This window comes from Asparagus officinalis, unplaced genomic scaffold, assembly GCF_001876935.1.
Source record: "Asparagus officinalis unplaced genomic scaffold, Aspof.V1 AsparagusV1_Un293, whole genome shotgun sequence".
NCBI lineage: Eukaryota > Viridiplantae > Streptophyta > Magnoliopsida > Asparagales > Asparagaceae > Asparagus > Asparagus officinalis.
In genome coordinates this window covers 13858-33550 of record NW_017972558.1, presented here as the reverse complement: position 1 = coordinate 33550, position 19693 = coordinate 13858, and the positions used below count along the sequence as shown (strand labels likewise).

General features: G+C 39.7%; 1 protein-coding gene across 1 annotated transcript; it reads right to left on the bottom strand.

Moving 5' to 3' along the window:
• Window positions 1-9469: 9469 nt before the first annotated feature.
• On the bottom strand, window positions 9470-16468 carry LOC109827561. Its single transcript, XM_020394566.1, has 12 exons — window positions 16374-16468; window positions 15973-16290; window positions 15800-15876; window positions 15662-15679; window positions 15506-15543; window positions 15332-15377; window positions 15085-15189; window positions 14912-15010; window positions 14356-14766; window positions 13668-13718; window positions 10188-10247; window positions 9470-9598 (listed from the first exon to the last, which is right to left on the bottom strand). Exons 1-12 carry the CDS (start codon window positions 16453-16455, stop codon window positions 9470-9472), a joined length of 1434 nt encoding a protein of 477 aa, XP_020250155.1. The 5' UTR covers window positions 16456-16468.
• Between the last annotated feature and the right edge of the window lie 3225 nt (window positions 16469-19693).

Here is a 19693-nt window from a genome sequence, read left to right as displayed (position 1 = left end):
TACTAATAACGTGTCCACGTAAACGATAAATGTTGTATCACTGCTTAGAAAAGTCAAAATTGTTACTGTAGTCTATCTAGCCTTAATAGTCTCAAAGGCTCCCTGGCACCTAGTGCCCAAAGCAAACTATACATCCTTCTTCGTAAGTTGTATAAGTGGTATCATAATCTTCAAAATGTCTCGAATGAACTTTCTCTCATACCCTACCAAAACTCCGCATCTCCGTAATGGTTCTTAGCGGCTCCCAATCAAGTACAGCCTCAACAATGGATGGATCCACTGTTATGCCCCCTGCTAATGATGTGGCCTAAAAATCTAATCTATTATAGCTAATCTAATCCGATTATATGTCAATTAAAACTTAATTAACAAGTTATCCTAGCAAGTATGAAATACAACAAGTTATATAAGCTAGGATAAGCAATATGAAAAACAAGATATATCCTAACAAAGAGATATAGGCAATGTATGTGCAAGGATATATAAACCCAAGGGTAAACAATCTAAACTAGATAGTGGGCAATATAATCAACAAGCAATATACAAAGGCGATATAAGATATGAACATAAAAAGAAGTGCGCCAATGCAATCACAAACAAACAATATGATTACGGAGTTCGGTCCTCACGACCTACGTCTCCGCTCCTCACCTTGAGGAGATCTCCACTATCACAACCGGGTTTTCTACGTTCACCCGAACAACGTTTACACCTCACAATACAATCACTATGCAATCACACCTCACACACTAAGTGTTGGTCCTAGCCTGTGTCATCCTCCTCAAGTGCGTGGTTACAACCTTTCCCTAGGCACGTCAACCGACGCCACTCCTCTTGGATTCGACCCCGTCTCTCACCACACACTTCTCTCGGTGTACAAGTGTATTACAAGTGGATCCTCATAATTAAGCACAATATAATAAATGATTGTTCTCTCTAACAAGGTGAGAACTCAATTAGGCTCAACTCAATGTCACACTATCCCACAACCTAATTATATAATGTATGCAAATACAATAAGCTCAATGGTTGTGTGTGTAAACAAAGAGTAAATCAAATCAAACTAAACTCAATATAAAACTAGCTTTAATAGAAATGATAATCAACAAATAATTATAAATAAAAGCTAGAGTTGAGTTTAGGAAAACTTCTCTAGATCAAGATGGAGAGATGGAGATATGAGCCCAAACAATAAGATAATCTCCTCCACTTGTGAAAATCAAAACAGCTTTAAACAAAACCCTTAAACAAGCTTAAAACAAGCTTAAACCCTTTTTCAAACCCTTGTTTAAAAAATTCTTAGATATATTGAGAAAGAACAGCAATGGGGTATTTATACCCACTCAAAATCTCAGCTAAAAACCCCAAGCCAAATAACAAAAACAGCCCCAGCAACGGTAACAAAACTAGCTGTTGGAAACAGAATTGAACGAGCGGCGGTCGACCGAAAATTCTCACGGTCGACCGCGATCTAGGTCTGAAACAGAGAATGCAATCAGAGCTTCGTCGGTCGACCGGTGCGGTCGACCGATGGAGCTCTCGGTCGACCGCACCGGTCGACCAACAAACTCTCTGCTGCCCACTACCGACTTAACATATGAGCGGTCGACCGGATCGGTCGACCGATAACTGATACTTGAAAATAAATTCTGAAAACTGTTTTGCTGATTTTAAAACCCTGTTTAAAAATATCAAATAAATTCCAAAAAACATAAAACTTTGGGGAATGATTGTAGACATGATAATAAACATGCTACAATGACTGGTTTTGAAAAAGGACTTCCCAAATGAAAAATATCATCATTTTACAAAATAGTCCAAAACATGAAAATATGAGATACTTGAATTTTTACATTTTGACATAAACCAACTTTTGAAACTTTGTGAAATGTTTTTATAGACTTAGTAAAATATGTATAAGTTGATATTGAAGTCTATAAACTAATAAGACAGAATTTTCACAAAATTGCATATTCTATGCAATGTTTTCAAAAATACAATAGAAAATATGAAATATATAATTTCATATATATAAACATAAAAACTCAAAACACATGTATGTATATATATAACTATATATATGCATAGAAACCAAAAACTTATGTATATATATATAACTATATATATATACGAAGAAACCAATAAGTGTGTGTGTATAAGATATTGAGCTTAGAGTATCTAACACACATAATATAGAATCTAAACTAGATATACCCAAGCTTGATATTGATCTTCAATAAGCTCGACTTGGTAATCTCGCAGATGAAGCTTGAACTTGAAACTTGAATTGCAAGGCTTCACCGACATTCCGCCAACCTCCTTTGGATATGATCGTTGAAGCTCTATTCCATCCATCCTCCAACTTGTTGTTTGTTTATAATAAATAAGAAAACACAAATACTAGACAAACAACATTAGTGGTAAATTATTTATTAAACATCATCAAAATAAGAAGGCCAATATGTCAAACCTGCCAAGCACCAAACACCATGCTATAACATGTTTCACCATCATAGTCACTATCTCTCTAGTCGAAACAACAAATAGGTTAAGGTACAAAACAGAAAAATAATAGAAGTAGTATAAAATCAGATATGCACAGAAGAAGTATATCAACAAGTGAGCTCAACTGAAATAGAATGAATGTCACGCCCCGGTTCCAAAATGTAATAGTTCGGAGCGTGACTCGGTCGGCAATACAACCATACGGTCGCATTCATGCCTCTAGATCATCCTGTATACAGATAAAGCCAAAACTATACCAAAGAGCATGTAACCAAGATAATAATAAAAAATATATAGATAAAGAAATATCAGAAAATTTCCATAGTTCTATGACAAGTCCACAAATCTCTAAAGAGAAAGGGAAAAAATACACCATAGTCTGGAGAGCCAACTGGGGCTAAAGAAAAACCTAAACCAAATAACTACCTAAAACAACTGAACTGGAGAACTGATAGAAGGAACGGTGATCACTGCAGCTGAGCCTGCTCCTCGAAATACTTTCGGTCCTGCGAAGAAAGAACAGTTCTCGAATCTGGGGCATACAAACCCCAGGGGAGTCAGAAAACTCCCAACAAGCATGTAAAATAAAGGAATAGTGCACGTGTAAGTGTAAATGGCATATAAAGGAAAAATAAATTATAAATAAATAGTGATAAAAGAAATTTACAAACCATAGAGATCAAACAATGTCTATTATCAAACACACAAGCAGATTTATTATTATTTTAAAAGTTATTTGAATTAGAGAAGAATACTTGTCGATTAAATTTTCAGTGACTGTGCATGAAATGTTATGCACTAACCACAGAGTTACCGTGGAATAACTTTTGTAAAACTATGAAATAACCGTGACCCAGAACATGTCTAATCAAAAGGGGTGCATCGTCTAGTTGATGCTATAGTAATAATAGTAATAATCAAGGAAAACTCCTCACATCAGGATATCGATGTCGAGTGTATAGCCATGCTATGATAACACGTTTATAAATCATAGTTCTTGACGGAAGTCGTCTTCATGCACAGTCAACCCTATCAAATGTCACTAGGTGATTAAACATAGCATCAAGTGATCCAATAAGCATCAAGAAATCAAACAGTATCCTCATTAACTTTAACAAAAAGAAAATAAGTAATGAGCATAATTATTTAGTGTCAAAGCGGCCAAACTGATTTTTATTTGGCCATAGAAAAGTGCAAAAACTGATTTTTGTTTTATGAGAAAAAAACCTAAACAGGTCTGAAATATGATAACGGGTCTGAAATTGGGTTTGAACTGGTTAAACGGGTCTGAAAAAAATGATAAATATGATAACTGGTCTGAAATTTGATAACGGGTCTGAAATTGGGTTTGAACTGGTTAAACGGGTCTGAAAAAAATGATAAATATGATAACGGGTCTGAAATATGATAACGGGTCTGAAATTTGGTTTGAACTGGTTAAACGGGTCTGAAAAAAATGATAAATATGATAACGGGTCTGAAATTTGATAACGGGTCTGAAATTGGGTTTGAAGAGTTGTAGACCCAACTGGGTTGGGTACAAGTTAAAACGACCCAAAACACATTAATTTATGAAAACATGAAGACTCCTAGGATTCGAACTAGAGACCCTTGTCTCATTGTCCAAGGCAACTAACCACTACAACCATTTAAATTTCTATGTCATATATGATTCAGAAAATCTAAACTCTATATCAATGACCGGTTTGGTACTCATAAATTTTTATTTATTTACAGCTCATGCCATCAAACTAATTACAACGAATGTCATTCAAACTAAATCATGTATACTTACAGCATGTTGATAACTTACACATATTAAAATTCATAGAAATATATATATAATTGAGTGGAAAAAAATGTTTGCATGAAAAAAAAATCAAAAAAATAATAATCTAAAAGTAATAATATTTGAGGAAAAGAATGCATGCCGATTTGTCGAAGAAAAGACTATGAACCCGAAAAGAAAAATCCAAATTTCGTCTTCTTCCCTCTTCTTCTTTCTCTTATTCCCGTGAGCCCTCTCTCTAAATTTTTTTTCGTGAGAAAATTGTGGAAGGGGGTTTAAAGAGGGAGAAAAAGTAATTAGGGAACAAAGTGAGTGATTTGTGGGAGAGAATAAAAAGAAATTAGGGGAAAAAGTGAGTGATTTGTGGGAGATAATTAGGAAGAGGGATTTTAGGGAGATATTTGACTTAGTGGGGAGATTTTTTTTAAAAAAAATATATCTTTCCCTCAAATTCTTTCATGCGAAAGAAGAAACAAAAATCAAAGGAAAAGATAGAGTTGGGCCTTCAAAACACTCATGGGCCTTGCATAATTTTGTTTATTTATTTATTTATTTTTTTAATTCAAAAATAGATGGGCCTCCTATATAATTGATTAGTATAAGGAAAATTAGATTATTACATCCTACCCACCTAAGAAAAATAAAATTCCGTCCTCAGAATTTATTCGACCATAATAAGAACTAAAACTCACCTGTGACAAAGAGATGTGGATAGCGTTGACGAATATCGTCCTCTCACTCCCAAGTCGCCTCACCAGGCCCATGATGTCCGCACGATACTAATACAAGCGGAATAGTTCTGTTCTTGAGGACCTTCTCCTGTCTGTCCAAAATCTTCATAGGTCGCTCCTCATATTATAAGTTCGTCCCAATCTGAAGCTCTACCATGTCTAGGATGTGAGTCTCATCTCGTACATATCGTCGAAGCTGTGATACGTGGAACACATTATGCACTCCCTCCAACGACGGAGGTAAAGCTAGTCGGTATGCCACCTCTCCTACTCTCTCCAATATCTCAAAAGGACCAATGAAACGTGGACTAAGCTTCCCACGGCTGCCAAATCTGATAACTCCTCTGGTTGGGGATATCCTTAAGAAAACATGCTCTCCAACTTGAAACTGTAGAGGTCTCCTCTTAGCATCAGCCTAACTCTTCTGCCTATCTTGAGCTGACTTAAGGCGCTATCGTATTGCCTTTATCTTGTCTATTGTCTGCACTATCATCTCAGGACCTAGCAGACGCCGCTCCCCCATGTCATCCCAACAAGTAGGAGATCTACATTTTCTCCCATATAATGCCTCATAAGGTGCCATCTGGATCTGGCCTGATAACTGTTATTATAAGAAAACTCCACCAAGTGTAAGTAGTCTTCCCAAGAGCCCTTGAAATCTAGCATGCATGCCCGCAACATGTCCTCCAGAATCTGTATGGTCCTCTCTGATTGTCCATCTGTCTGAGGGTGATAAGCCGTGTTGTAACATAGTCTAGTCCCAAGACACTGTTGCAAGCTCTTCCAAAAGTGTGATAAAAATCGGGTGTCTCGATCAGAAACAATGCTAACTGGTACCCCATGCAAGCGTACTATCTCCCTCATGTACAACTCCGCTAAACTCTCTGTCATCTGTCCAACTCGAAATGGTATAAAACAAGCTGATTTTGTGAGCCGGTCTACTACTACCCATACGGTGTTGTTTCCCTTCTGGCTCGTCGGTAAAGCTGTGACAAAGTTCATCGTAACATGTTCCCACTTCCACTCAGGAATAGGAAGGGACTGTAAAAACCCAGCTGTCCTCTGATGCTCAGCCTTCACCTGCTGACATATTAGGCATTTTGACATAAATCGGGCTATCTCCATCTTCATTCCTGGCCACCAGTAGTGTTCTCTCAAGTCCCGATACATCTTTGTTCCTCCTGGATGAATAGAAAGCACTGAACTGTGCATCTTCTCTAACAGCTCTCTTCTAACATCGCCCTTAGGCACACATAACCTACCTCAAAATCACAAGGATCCATCCTCATGTATTTGTAGATCGGTTCTCTCCCCAGACTCCACCTGTTTCTTAAATTTTTTATATCGAGCATCCTCAAGCTGGGCAGCCTTGATCCGGTCCACCAAGGTTGACTGTAACTACAAACTCATCAACTGTCTCTCTACTCCAGGTAATATAACCTCCATGTTCATCCTCCAAAACTCAGCTAGCAACTCCCGCTGTCTGGTGAGTCTCATCGCCATAGGCTTCCTGCTCAAATGATCTGGCACTACATTAACCCGTCCTGGGTGATATTGTAAATCAAGATCATAATCCGCCATAAGCTCTAACCACCTACGTTGCCTCATGTTGAGCTCTTTCTGGGTGAAGATATACTTTAAACTTTTGTGATCTGTGTACACCTCCACTCTCTGCCCTAAAAGATAGTGTCGTCATAGCTTCAATGCAAAAATAACCGCCGCCAATTCCAGATAATGAACTTGGTAATTCCTCTCATGCGTCTTTAGTGTCTAGACGCATAAGCTACTACCTTTCCTTGTTGCATCAAAACACAACCTAAACCCAAAACAGAAGCATCTGTGTGCACTACAAATCCTCCTGACTCATCCAGGATTGTCAAAACAGGTGCTGACGTCAACTTCTTCTTTAACTCCTCAAATGCTGCTTGACACTCCGGAGCCCACACAAACTTGACCTCCTTCTGAGTCAGTCTAGTAAGTGGTCCTGCAATCTTAACGAAATCCTTTATGAATTTCCTATAGTATCTAGCCATCCCCAAGAAACTTCATACTTCTATCACAGATGTAGGTGGATCCAATCTCAATACCGCATCAACCTTCTTCGGGTCCACAGAGATACCTGCTCCTGAAATTACGTGCCCTAGAAAAGACACTTGCTCCAGCCAAAACTCACACTTGTTTAATTTTCCATAAAGCTTCTCCTTCTGTAGGATTTGCAACACTATCCGTAGATGCTCTGCATGGTCTTCCTTGGTCTTGGAGTACACAAGAATGTCATCGATGAATACCACAACAAATTGGTCAAGATACTGGGAAAACACCTTGTTCATCAAGCTCATAAATATAGATGGAGCATTTGTCACTCCGAATGGCATCACCAAAAACTCATAGTGCCCGTACCGTGTTCGGAATACGGTCTTGGGTATGTCTTCCTTCCTCACCTTTAGCTGATGATAACCTGACCTGAGGTCCAGCTTAGAAAATACCCTAGCTCCTCCAAGCTGATCGAAAAGATCATCAATCCTGGGGTGACCTGAGGTCCAGCTTAGAAAATACCCTAGCTCCTCCAAGCTGATCGAAAAGATCATCAATCCTGGGGATTGGGTATTTGTTTTTGATGGTAACCCGATTCAATTCCCTGTAGTCAATACACATCTGCTTGCTACCATCTGGCTTTGGCACTAACACCATTGGTGCTCCCCAAAGTGAAGTACTAAGCCTGATAAATTTCTTATCAAGATACTCCTATACTTGCTTCCGCAACTCCTCTAAATCTGCTATTGGCATCTGATAGGGTAGTTTTGAAATAGGTGCAACCCTTGGAATAAGATCAATGACGAACTCTATATCTCTATCTGGTGGTAGACCCGGCAACTCATCAGGAAAAACATGAAGGAATTCCTCGACAATTTCTGGTATAGGCTTCTCCTCTACCTCTATACAGGTTAATACTCCATCCATGCTGGCTCGATGCTCTGGCTGCTCCATCACTTTGCTTCCGCTCATGAATTCAAACTCTGGGTGACCTGGTATCTTGAACACAACGCTTCGATGTCGGCAGTCGATCATCGCATGGAAGATGTAGAGCCAATCCATCCCCAAAATGACATCGAACCCGTTAGTGTCAATCACCAACAAGTCTACAACTAGCTCCCTACCACAAACTACCAATGGGCATCTCTTACACTCCCTACTAGATATTAACACCCCACTACCGGTATGTATACTCCAGCTTGCATCTAAACTATCACAGGGTATGGTGTGTCGTGCAACGAACTGAGTAGATATAAAACAGTGTGATGCCCCAGAATCAAATAGGGTAAATGCATGGACTGAATAAACCAAAATAATACCTGTAACTACATCACCAAATGCCTCTGCCTGCTCAGCGGTAAGTGTCATAACCCGACCCTGTCTCTGCTGTAGTTGAGTTTGCTGACCATATTGTCCTGGGCGTCCCTGCTGATACTGTGGCTAATATGATTGCTGGAAATGAGGACCTCTCCACTGTCTCTGGCCTTGAAATTACTGACCCCTCTGATGTCCTTGAAACATCTGCTGCTGCGTGGGAAGTGGTGGCCTCAACTGTTGCCCACCCGGTCTAACCTGCCTTGCTGGCACTATCGCTCCGCCTGAATATCCTCCTAAAACTCCTTTACTGGGACAAGTGGAAAGCTGATGATCTGCCACCCCACATGCTGGGCACAACCCGTTAGCTCTCCTGCAGTCCTTCATTAAGTGCCCCGGCTTGCTGTAGAAATGACAAATCATGTTGGTTGGTTGTGGAGCTGGTCTTGGAGTCCATATCTGCTGGCGCTTGGCTGGTGCTCCTCCGGTTTGAGGCTTCTGCTGGTTACCTCCCGAGTTCTGTCCTACAGGGTGCTTGTTTGCCCCTCTCTTCACTGAGTTCATGATCCCAATCAGCTGTTCTGCTTTCCGAGCTGCCTCTAGGACATCCGTAAAGTATCAACCCCCTTCTGACTATAAATCTGAGTCTGGATCTCAAAATTTAGACCTGCATGAACCTTTGTCCCTTATCCACCTCATTGGACACCATCCTAGGGGCAAACCTACTGAGCTTGGCAAACTCTGTTGCATACCCATCTACAGTACTGGCTCTCTGTCTCAGCATAACAAATTGTCTCTGCATCTCAAGACGAGCTGTCTTTAGGAAAAATGCCTCTAGGAAACTCTACCGAAATGTCTCCCATGAAACTGGCTTTGGCAGCTTCTCCTCCTCTGCATCCCACCATGTTCTAGCTATATTACTAAGTTGCAGCTACACAATATCGACTCGGTCTTCATTTGGTATCTTAGCTGCCCTCAATAGGCGATCCATGGTTTGCAACCACATCTCGGCCTCATATCCACCTTCAGTCCCAGCAAAGTGTTGTGGGTTAAGCTTCCGAAAATCGGACACATTACCCGGCCTTACAACCTGTCGCTACTCGTCCCTTTGGCGATTTTGAGCTTCCAGCTCCCTAATCGCTTCTGCAAGATCAGCCTGATCGACTTGGTGTCCTGCAGGGACAACTGGAGCGGCGGGTTGACGGGTTGGGGCCATAGAGATCACCTAAAAAAAGAGGGGTCGAGTTTAGGACTGGAGAATCACGGAAAATGGGAGTCAGGGGATGTATTTCTGAAAAGAAAAGGACGCATTCTATACATGCTCTATTTTTGTCTCAATCTTAGCTTCTAGGTGTATACAGGACGAGACAACAATTCCTAAACATGGCTCTGATACCAATAAAAACCTTGTCACGCCCCGGTTCCAAAATGTAATAGTTCGGAGCGTGACTCGATCGGCAATACAACCATACGGTCGCATTCACGCCTCTAGATCATCCTGTATACAAATAAAGCCAAAACTATACCAAAGAGCATGTAACCAAGATAATAAAAAAATGTATAGATAAAGAAATATCGGAAAATTTCCATAGTTCTATGACAAGTCCACAAATCTCTAAAGAGAAAGGAAAAAAATACACCATAGTCTGGAGAGCCAACTGGGGCTAAAGAAAAACCTAAACCAAATAACTACCTAAAACAACTGAACTGGAGAACTGATAGAAGGAACGGTGATCACTACAGCTGAGCTTGCTCTTCGAAATACTCTCGGTCCTGCAAAGAAAGAACAGTTCCCGAATCTGGGGCATACAAACCCCAGGGGAGTCAGGAAACTCCCAATAAGCATGTAAAATGAAGGAATAGTGCACGTGTAACTGTAAATGGCATATAAAGGAAAAATAAATTATAAATAAACAGTGATAAAAGAAATTTACAAACCATAGAGATCAACAATGTCTATTATCAAACACACAAGCAGATTTATTATTATTTTAAAAGTTATTTGAATTAGAGAAGAATATTTTCATGTATATAAATCGGTTTCCCGTAAACCGTCCCGGGAACACGGCTTCAAGTCAAATATATATATATATATATATATATATATATATATATATATATAACTCAGGATATCAGGATGCGCATAGGCCCGTTTATATACATGTTATATTCTCCTTCTAATTCCCCTTTATAAACCCCATGTTGTCGATTAAATTTTTAGTGACTGTGCATAAAATGTTATGCACTAACCACAGAGTTAGCGTGGAACGACTTCTGTAAAACTATGAAATAACCGTGACCCAGAACATGTCTAATCAAAAGGGGTGCATCGTCTAGTCGATGCTATAGTAATAATAGTAATAATCAAGGAAAACTCCTCACATCGGGATATCGATGTCGAGGGTATAGCCATGCTATGATAATACGTTTATAAATCATAGTTCTTGACGGAAAACGTCTTCATGTACAGTCAACCCTATCAAATATCACTAGGTGATTAAACATAGCATCCAGTGATCCAATAAGCATCAAGAAATCAAACAATATCCTAATTAACTTTAATAAAAAGAAAATAAGTAATTAGCATAATTATTTAGTGTCAAAGCGGCCAAACTGATTTTTATTTGGCCATAGAAAAGTACAAAAACTGATTTTTGTTTTATGAGAAAAAAAACCTAAACGGGTCTGAAATATGATAACGGGTTTGAAATATGATAACGGGTCTGAAATTGGGTTTGAACTGGTTAAAAGGGTCTGAAAAAATAATAAATATGATAACGGGTCTGAAATTTGATAATGGGTCTGAAATTGGGTTTGAACTGGTTAAACAGGACTGAAAAAAATGATAAATATGATAACGGGTCTGAAATATGATAACAGGTCTGAAATTTGGTTTGAACTGGTTAAACGAGTCTGAAAAAATTGATAAATATGATAACGGGTCTGAAATTTGATAACGGGTCTGAAATTGGGTTTGAAGAGTTGTAGACCCAACTGGGTCGGGTACAAGTTAAAACGACCCAAAACACATTAATTTATGAAATCATGAAGACTCCTAGGATTCGAACTAGAGACCCTTGTCTCATTGTCCAATGCAACTAACCACTACAACCATTTAAATTTCTATGCCATATATGATTCAGAAAATCTATATTCTATATCAATGATCGGTTCTGTACTCATAAAGTTTTATTTATTTACAGCTCATGCCATCAAACTAAATCATGTATACTTACAGCGTGTTGATAACTTACACATATTAAAATTCATAGAAATATATATATATAATCGAGTGGAAAATAATGTTTGCATGAAAAAAAATCAAAATAATAATAATCTAAAAGTAATAATATTTGAGGAAAAGAATGTTTGCCGATTTGTCGAAGAAAAGACTATGAACCCCAAAAGAAAAATCCAAATTTCGTCTCCTTCCCTCTTCTTCTTTCTCTTATTCCCATGAGCCCTCTCTCTAATTTTTTTTTTGTTTTCGTGAGAAAATTGTGGAAGGGGGTTTAAAGAGGGAAAAAAAGTAATTAGGGAACAAAGTGAGTGATTTGTGGGAGAGAATAAAAAGAAATTAGGGGACAAAGTGAGTGATTTGTGGGAGATAATTAGGGAGAGGGATTTTAGGGAGATATTTGACTTAGTGGGGAGATTTTTTCAAAAAAAAAAAATCTTTCCCTCAAATTCTTTCACGTGAAAGAAGAAACAAAAATCAAAGGAAAAGATAGAGTTGGGCCTTCAAAACACTCATGTGCCTTACATAATTTTGTTTATTTATTTATTTATTTTTTTCAATTCAAAAACAGATGGGCCTCCTATATAATTGATTAGTATAAGAAAAATTGGATTATTACAATGAAAATATCTCTAAGTCTGAAATACATCTTAACACAATGAGTCAAATAAAATCTCACTAAGGCACTCAGCCTCTACAAAATAAATACAACTCTAAAGTCTGAACAATGAACATAAGTATACAGTGGAGCTTCAACTACTAAGACTGTGTGACGGCGACTATGCTAGAACTCCATCATCCTGCGGCTCTCTAAAACTCTAATCTACCTGAAAAATACAATTTAAATAAAAAGAACGACAACAAGAGCGTCAGAGCGCTACAGCAAGATCACCTCCATCCGCCCCTAGGGGAAGGGTTGCTAGATGAAGTGGAGGCTCTATCTATTAAACATAGTCTACCTATATTATTTTCCTCGTATCTAATGGAGTTAATATTCAGACACCTATAAGACGAGACGTAGTACATCGAGCGAAATAATCCAAACAAGAAAACCCTCATATATATACCATATGTCTCAAATTGTAGATCCCTAAATACCAATTCCAACTCTATGAATCAAAACAACACTCAAAAGAAATATTCCAAGCCTAAACCATATAAGACCAATGTCACAATCTCAAACTACTTCTCAAGTAGTTGGAACAATAATAAGAGAATATCATCCAACTCAAAAAAATCACCATAGACTATATCATGTATGCCACAAATCAAGGAATGTGCCCTACTCATGGGTAATCTAACATGGAACACTGCTGGATTTTATACTTTTAGCGACGGACAAATCTGTCGCTATAAGTCGATATTCCGTCGCTAAAACTTTTAGCGACGGAAAAAATCAAATTCCGTCGCTAAAAGTTCGACGCTATTACAGGGGTCCCTAAAAACACTTTTAGCGATGAACTTTCCGTCGCTAATTTTTAGCGACAGTTTATTAGCGACGGAAAAATGGTCGCTATTTTTAAAAAATAAAAAATTAAAAAAACATTAGCGACGGCTTGTCCGTAACTAATAAAACTTTAGCGACGGTTAATCCGTCGCTAATATTATATTAGCGACGTAACTTCCATCGCTAATATTATATTAGCGACGTAACTTCCGTCGCTAATATATTTTTAAATTAGTCAGATATGATTTCGTGCATGTTTTCCGTCGCTAAATAATCATTTAGTGACGGAATTTCCGTTGCTAAAATTGTATTTAGCAACGAAATTTCCGTCGCTAAAAATTTTAAAAAAGGAATTTAGAAAATATTTTGAAAATTGAAAAAATCCTGTACAATATCGATAATAATTTTTAAAAACCTGTTCAATCAGCATTATAATATTCAATATCACGCAAATATCACATCTCACGCATATATCACACATTTAATTCAATAAAAGCAAGTAAAAGTTTCTCGTCAGGTACATAATAAATATTGTTTATACAACACAAGAAATTGTTTTCAAAGTTATATTAAGGACAATCAATCCTCCTGATCATCCTCATCCTCAACACCAGCCGCATTATGACTACCCCCGGCTGCACCTTGTGAAGAAGTCCCGGCCTGTAAATATAAATCAAATTTTAACAAGTGTGTGTAACCGTTAATAAGAGTGAAAATATAAATATACTACAACACAACACCACAACATCACAACATAACAACACAACACCACAACACAACAACACACAACACTACATAACACAACACAACACTACACTGCACAACACATCACACCACAACACAACAACACCATCACAAATCCCCCAACTCCACCCACCAACCAACAACACTCCCCCTCGCCCTACCCCTCCCCCTCAACCACCACCACAACAAAATCCCCACTCCTCATCCTCAACCACGACCAAAGCCCCCCACCCACCAACCAATCATACTCTACACACCCCTGTATCGTTTGTGTGTAACACCCAATCCTCATTCCTCCCCCCCCCCAAACCAATCACATAACGACCACCATTACACAACACCACAGCCAACCAACCAACCAACCCACCAACCAATACCACCAACACTACGCATGCATACACCATCAACACCATCATCACATAAAAACATTATAAGTATATATTTTGAGGTTTGTGTTAGGGTTAGAGTTAGGGTTTGTGTGTAACAGTTTGTATCAGTGTGTATCAGTATGTACGATATCATCTAATTAAAAAAAGCAAAGTATATATATTACCTGTGACGACATAAACCATCTCCTATATGCCTCCTGAGCCTCCTGAGGCAGAGTCGACATGAATTGTGTGAACTCCAATACGGTCTGCTCCTGGCGCCTCCGTTCTTCCTCTGTAACCCACTGATATGTTGTTTGCTGCGATTGCCAATCTTCAATCACTTTTAATCGCTGCTCCATCAAGTCTTGATATGAACTGCTTCCTGGTGTTCCTTGTGGTGCTGCAGACTTGTAGGTGCTACTAGACTCGTGCGGCCTCTGCTCGGATCCTCTCCATCGGTATCTGTTCTTCCTACTAGGTCCAATGATCGTCTCGATGATGGAGTCCTCCTCCTCTCTACTTAGTCGGGTATGAGTGTTAGAACAGACCTGAGACTGAGTCAATTGCTCTTGTACCTTGGCATGTAATTTCTCCTGTGATATATCAAAACAACCCGGGCAAGTCGACTTACTCCTTGGCATGTAATTTCTCCTGTGATATATCAAAACAACCCGGGCAAGTCGACTTACTAATGATGCATTGATATGAAATTGAATATATAAATGAACTGCTACTTACAGCCAGATCCTTATTCTTTGCTTTCTTCTCTTCATCGGCGTAATTCGGGCTCCAGGGAGTTAGAATACGATCTACAAAATGTCTGAGATCTCCCCTTCCCTATTTTATTCAAATATATCATTAACCCATAACACATAAATTATACTCAACTTAAAAGCTAATATATTATATACCTCAAGCTCTAATTGATGATAATGCTGGCTGAAGGACCTGGAGCTCCCGTGATTCTCGTAACTGCGAGGCGCGTTGCGATTCCTCCTTGCTATTTCAGCTTGAGCCTGCAAAATAATGTCAAACTCGTAACTGCGAGGCGCGTTGCGATTCCTCCTTGCTATTTCAGCTTGAGCCTGCAAAATAATGTCAAATCGAAACAATATAGAAATTCAAACAATAAATTAAAAATATATACTTCAATAATACCTGAATTTTAGTCGTGTCCCAGTAATCGCAAAGTGTAAAAAAAAATCTACTCCATCCACACGCTCGTCAAGATGCCAGAATCGCTCCCAATCTTCTGTTATTTGAAGAAAATATTTTTTCTTTACCTCAAACCACCATCTCTTGAACGATAAATTGATTTTCCCGAAGCAGTACGTCCAGGCACAAATATTATTGTCAAGAAAGAAAAATCGCTTCAGTATATAAAGAAAAAATAGATACAAATCAGTGTATTAAACATAATAATAAACTAATAACTAATAATGATAAAAATTAAAATAAATTACTCACACATATATATCTCCAACAAACCACCAGCGCATCAATCCGCTGCGATTTCCACATCAAAAAAATGTTGAAGAAATCATGTCTCCTGGATAAAGCGGCAAGGAAATTGTTGAAAGCATTGGCAAAGGCCCCGAAAGGCACTCCGTTTTCCTATCGGATCACAGCCCTCCGATTAATATCAGGGATGAGGTTCATTTCCTTGGTAGCATTGCGGTCGCGTCTAGGAGGTCGCCCGGTACCTGCGAAACAAAGAATCGGATGAAACAATGAATCAATCTATATTTGCGAAAAAAATTTAAAATAATAACCGATAAACTATAAAACTTTATTCATACCTTTCAGTTCGAGGCATATATGCTTTGCTTGTTCGTACCTATACTGCGCGATAGGGCGCAAAGCATGATAAGAATCCCAATCCCCCTTCACCTTGGTCGGACCGTGGACTCGTTGATTCGTAATAGAATCTGGCGGTAGTGCCGCAGCTTCTAAAGCTGTGCTATACGGCTCAAATCTCCTCTCCTCCAATACATCTGCATGCGGTGGTAGTGGTATCTCCGCATGCTGTGTAGGATCAGCATGTGTCTCAACGTCATGTGGAGCATCTCTGCGTGATGTGTCCTGTGGTTGCGAGTCATGTGTAGCATCTCCTCCTCCTGTGTAGTAAATATTAAAAAAATGTTAGGCTCATGTTAATAGTTTATAGAAATGTATAGATATAACAAATAAATAAAAATACCTAACGTAGAGGCTTGTGCGTCGCCTCCAGAATGTCTACCAAATAGTCTCTCAAGCGCTTTCTTACGTAATCCTTTTGTCATCTATACTTTAAAAACATAATGAATATCCAACAAAAGTATATAATGCAAATAATTAATAAAATAGCACATGGCAACAGAATCGCGTGTACATGATGTCCAGTTAAACAGATAATACAAAGGCAATAATGTAATACATGACACACCATGATACATGATAACCAGTCAAACAGATAATATAAAGGTAATAATATAATACATGACACATCCACATGATAACCAGTCAACCAGATAATATAAAGGTAATAATATAATACATGACACATCGTGATACATGATAACCAGTCAAACAGATGATGTTGAGACTCTACTCTGTGATCATGTGCGGATAGCCTGCGACCGTGTGCGTGCCAACGAAAGGACTGTTCTTATAGTTTTATCGACTCCGTTGCGAACATGTTTTTTACCTTTACGCCTTGGCTTACATATAATCGCAGGTACATCAGGGCGCGCTAGTGCAATTTCATCGTCCATATTATTATTTTGTGTCAATGAAAACTCCTCGGCTATTTCGTCGGCCAAGATAACCTCCTCATCGTGATCTTCGTCAGACACGACTTCATGAATGTAGACTCTAGGCGGATTCTTAAGGATAACCCATTCGTCATTTTTCATTATATCTTTGACATAAAAGCACTGTTTGGCGTGAGCAGCTAACATGTATTTTTTAGACTGATATATTTCCTTGTTAAGATTAACGATTGTGTAACCGTAGTCATCCTTCGCCTTTTTCTGTTCACACCAACGAACCTTAAACATCACATGACTGACTTCCTTATTAATCCCATAGAAAATCTCCATGATGTCTTCTACCTGACCGTAGCAATAGATTTCCCCTTGTATTAGATTTAGATCTTTTGCACTAGCGTATGACAGTTGCGAGAAGGAGCAGAACACACCGTTGTTTTGCATTTGTCGTCTCTCTTCGAGACAGACGATGTTAAACCTAAAGCCGTTGACACAGTAGCCTCCATAATGCTTAACCACATTAGAAGGACCTCTGGCATATAAACAAACTTTCTCAGATAGGTTAATCTCATTCGTAATCCGTTTGTCAACCTTTAAGAAAAGAAGCAAATAGTTTACATATCTGTTGGCAGGCACATATATTTGATATACGAATCAGAAATGTAAAAAGATCTTACTTCACCCTTCAGCCATGCAGGGAATTGTCTAGAGTGTGTGTCCATAACTCTCTTATTTTTTGTTCTGCATTTAAGATTGGTCTGGACATGTCAGATGTGAAGCCTAGATAAGAAGCATTTATAACGGTTAAATAGAGATAATTATTGTGAGGTGATATAATCTGATTCAAACAGTTAAATACTTACGCCGCGTATATGTTAAATGTAGTATCGTTGCTCAGGATATATGTGTGGGCTTGATCTAGCTCTATTCTGGGGAATCTAGTGTCCTCCCCACGATCATTGTAGAATGTACCGTCAATTATTCGTTGGGGACGGTTTAGCCTTGTCTCCACTCCCCGCAAGTAACGAGAGATAAAATTCAAACTCTCGTTACTTATGTAGTTCTCTGCGATCGGCCCTTTACCCCGCAAGTAACGAGAGATAAAATTCAAACTCTCGTTACTTATGTAGTTCTCTGCGATCGGCCCTTTAGGACGTGCACAATTATGCATCAGTTGTTTCATGAAACCCAAATACCTACAAGCATATAGTTTCATGATTTGTGACAAAATGGAACTGAGAAACATAATTTGACAAATATTAAATGAATATTATAATAATAAATACCTCTCTACAGGGTACATTGTAGGCATATAAAATTGCTTATAGGTCCCTTAGCACAGCTCGGCACAAACCGACGAACCAACGAGGCGACGAGATCGACGAATCGCACGCAAGTAACGAAATACGTCCATTCGCGTGTGGGATCAAGCCAAGTGTTCGAAGAGTCAACGAATCATCCAACCAAGGGGAAACTCGGACGAATCACGATCGAATCAAGATCAATTTCGGACTCGAACTCAGAAGCGGATTTACTGCCAAATCAGGAATCCAATTTACTGCCAAATCAGATCATCAAATCAGAGTCTCAGGTCAACCGAAACACGGACAAACGAGACAACGGAAAACGACTCGAAAAAGTCGGAAAACACCGCCCGCGGGGGCTCGGCCAAAGCCGAGCCACCTCAAGGTGGCTCGGCCAAGGCCGAGCCACCTTGAGGTGGCTCGGTGGCTCGGTGGCCGAGCCACCTCGGGGTGGCTCGGCCAAGGTCGAGCCACCTCAAGGTGGCTCGGCCCAAGCGTCGGCCACCCCGAGGTGGCCGACAGTGGCCCGAGGTGGCCGACAGTGGCCAGAGGGGGCCGACATTTCCCTTTTTGCAGCCACTGTCCTGAGAGCCTATAAATAGGCCTAGAGATGTTCATTTTCAGAGGTGGAACTTTCAAGAGCCGAAACTCTGCCGGATTGAAGAGTGAACTCGGAGCTTGAAGACCAGAAGACTTGCACATTCAGATCTGATCCTCGGCGACCATCCACGTCAGAAAAGGCAGGATCTCGAGAGGAAGAAAGAACAGATCTGAGATCTACACGAGACTACACTCCAGATCTAAGCTTGGTCTTAGATCTCGAGATCTGAGCGATTATTCCCTTGGTGGATTAATCCCTCCCGGCTATTATTCCCTTCGTGGAATAATACCCGCATACTCGTGTAGATCCGACCGGATCTAGATCGCGCGGTGGTCCACGGATTAACCCCGGCGTTGGCAAAGAACCCACACAAGCAAGCAACCGCAAAACAGGAGCTTGCGATTTGTTCACAAGAGGAAAGTTGTAATTTTTATTTTTTTCTTTGATTTAGTTGTAACCGGATCTATAAAAGACCGGATCTTTGTAACCCAAGATGACAATCATATCAATGAAAAAGAAAACAGTTTTCCACGCGAACAATCTGGCGACCACAGTGGGAGCCGACGATCTCGCCAACGAGATCGATGCGTCGCAGCCGCGGATTGCAATCCCGGTCGTGGAGGAGGTCGAGTACGAGTTCGACCAAGCCAAGTTCGAGGAGTACGTGTCCTCGTCCGGCTCTATCTCCCCCCGCAAGTCCAAGAAGTTCTCCTCCGGGAGAAAAGCTCGTTGGTTTGAAGCTGCTCGGGAAGCCCACGAAGCTCTCAACCCAACTGACGCCGAAGTTGCGTCAAATGAAGTTCCACCGACCTCCAATCAGGTCAACCCAACTCCCGCCAACGCCTCTACTGTTCAGGGCGTTGTGACT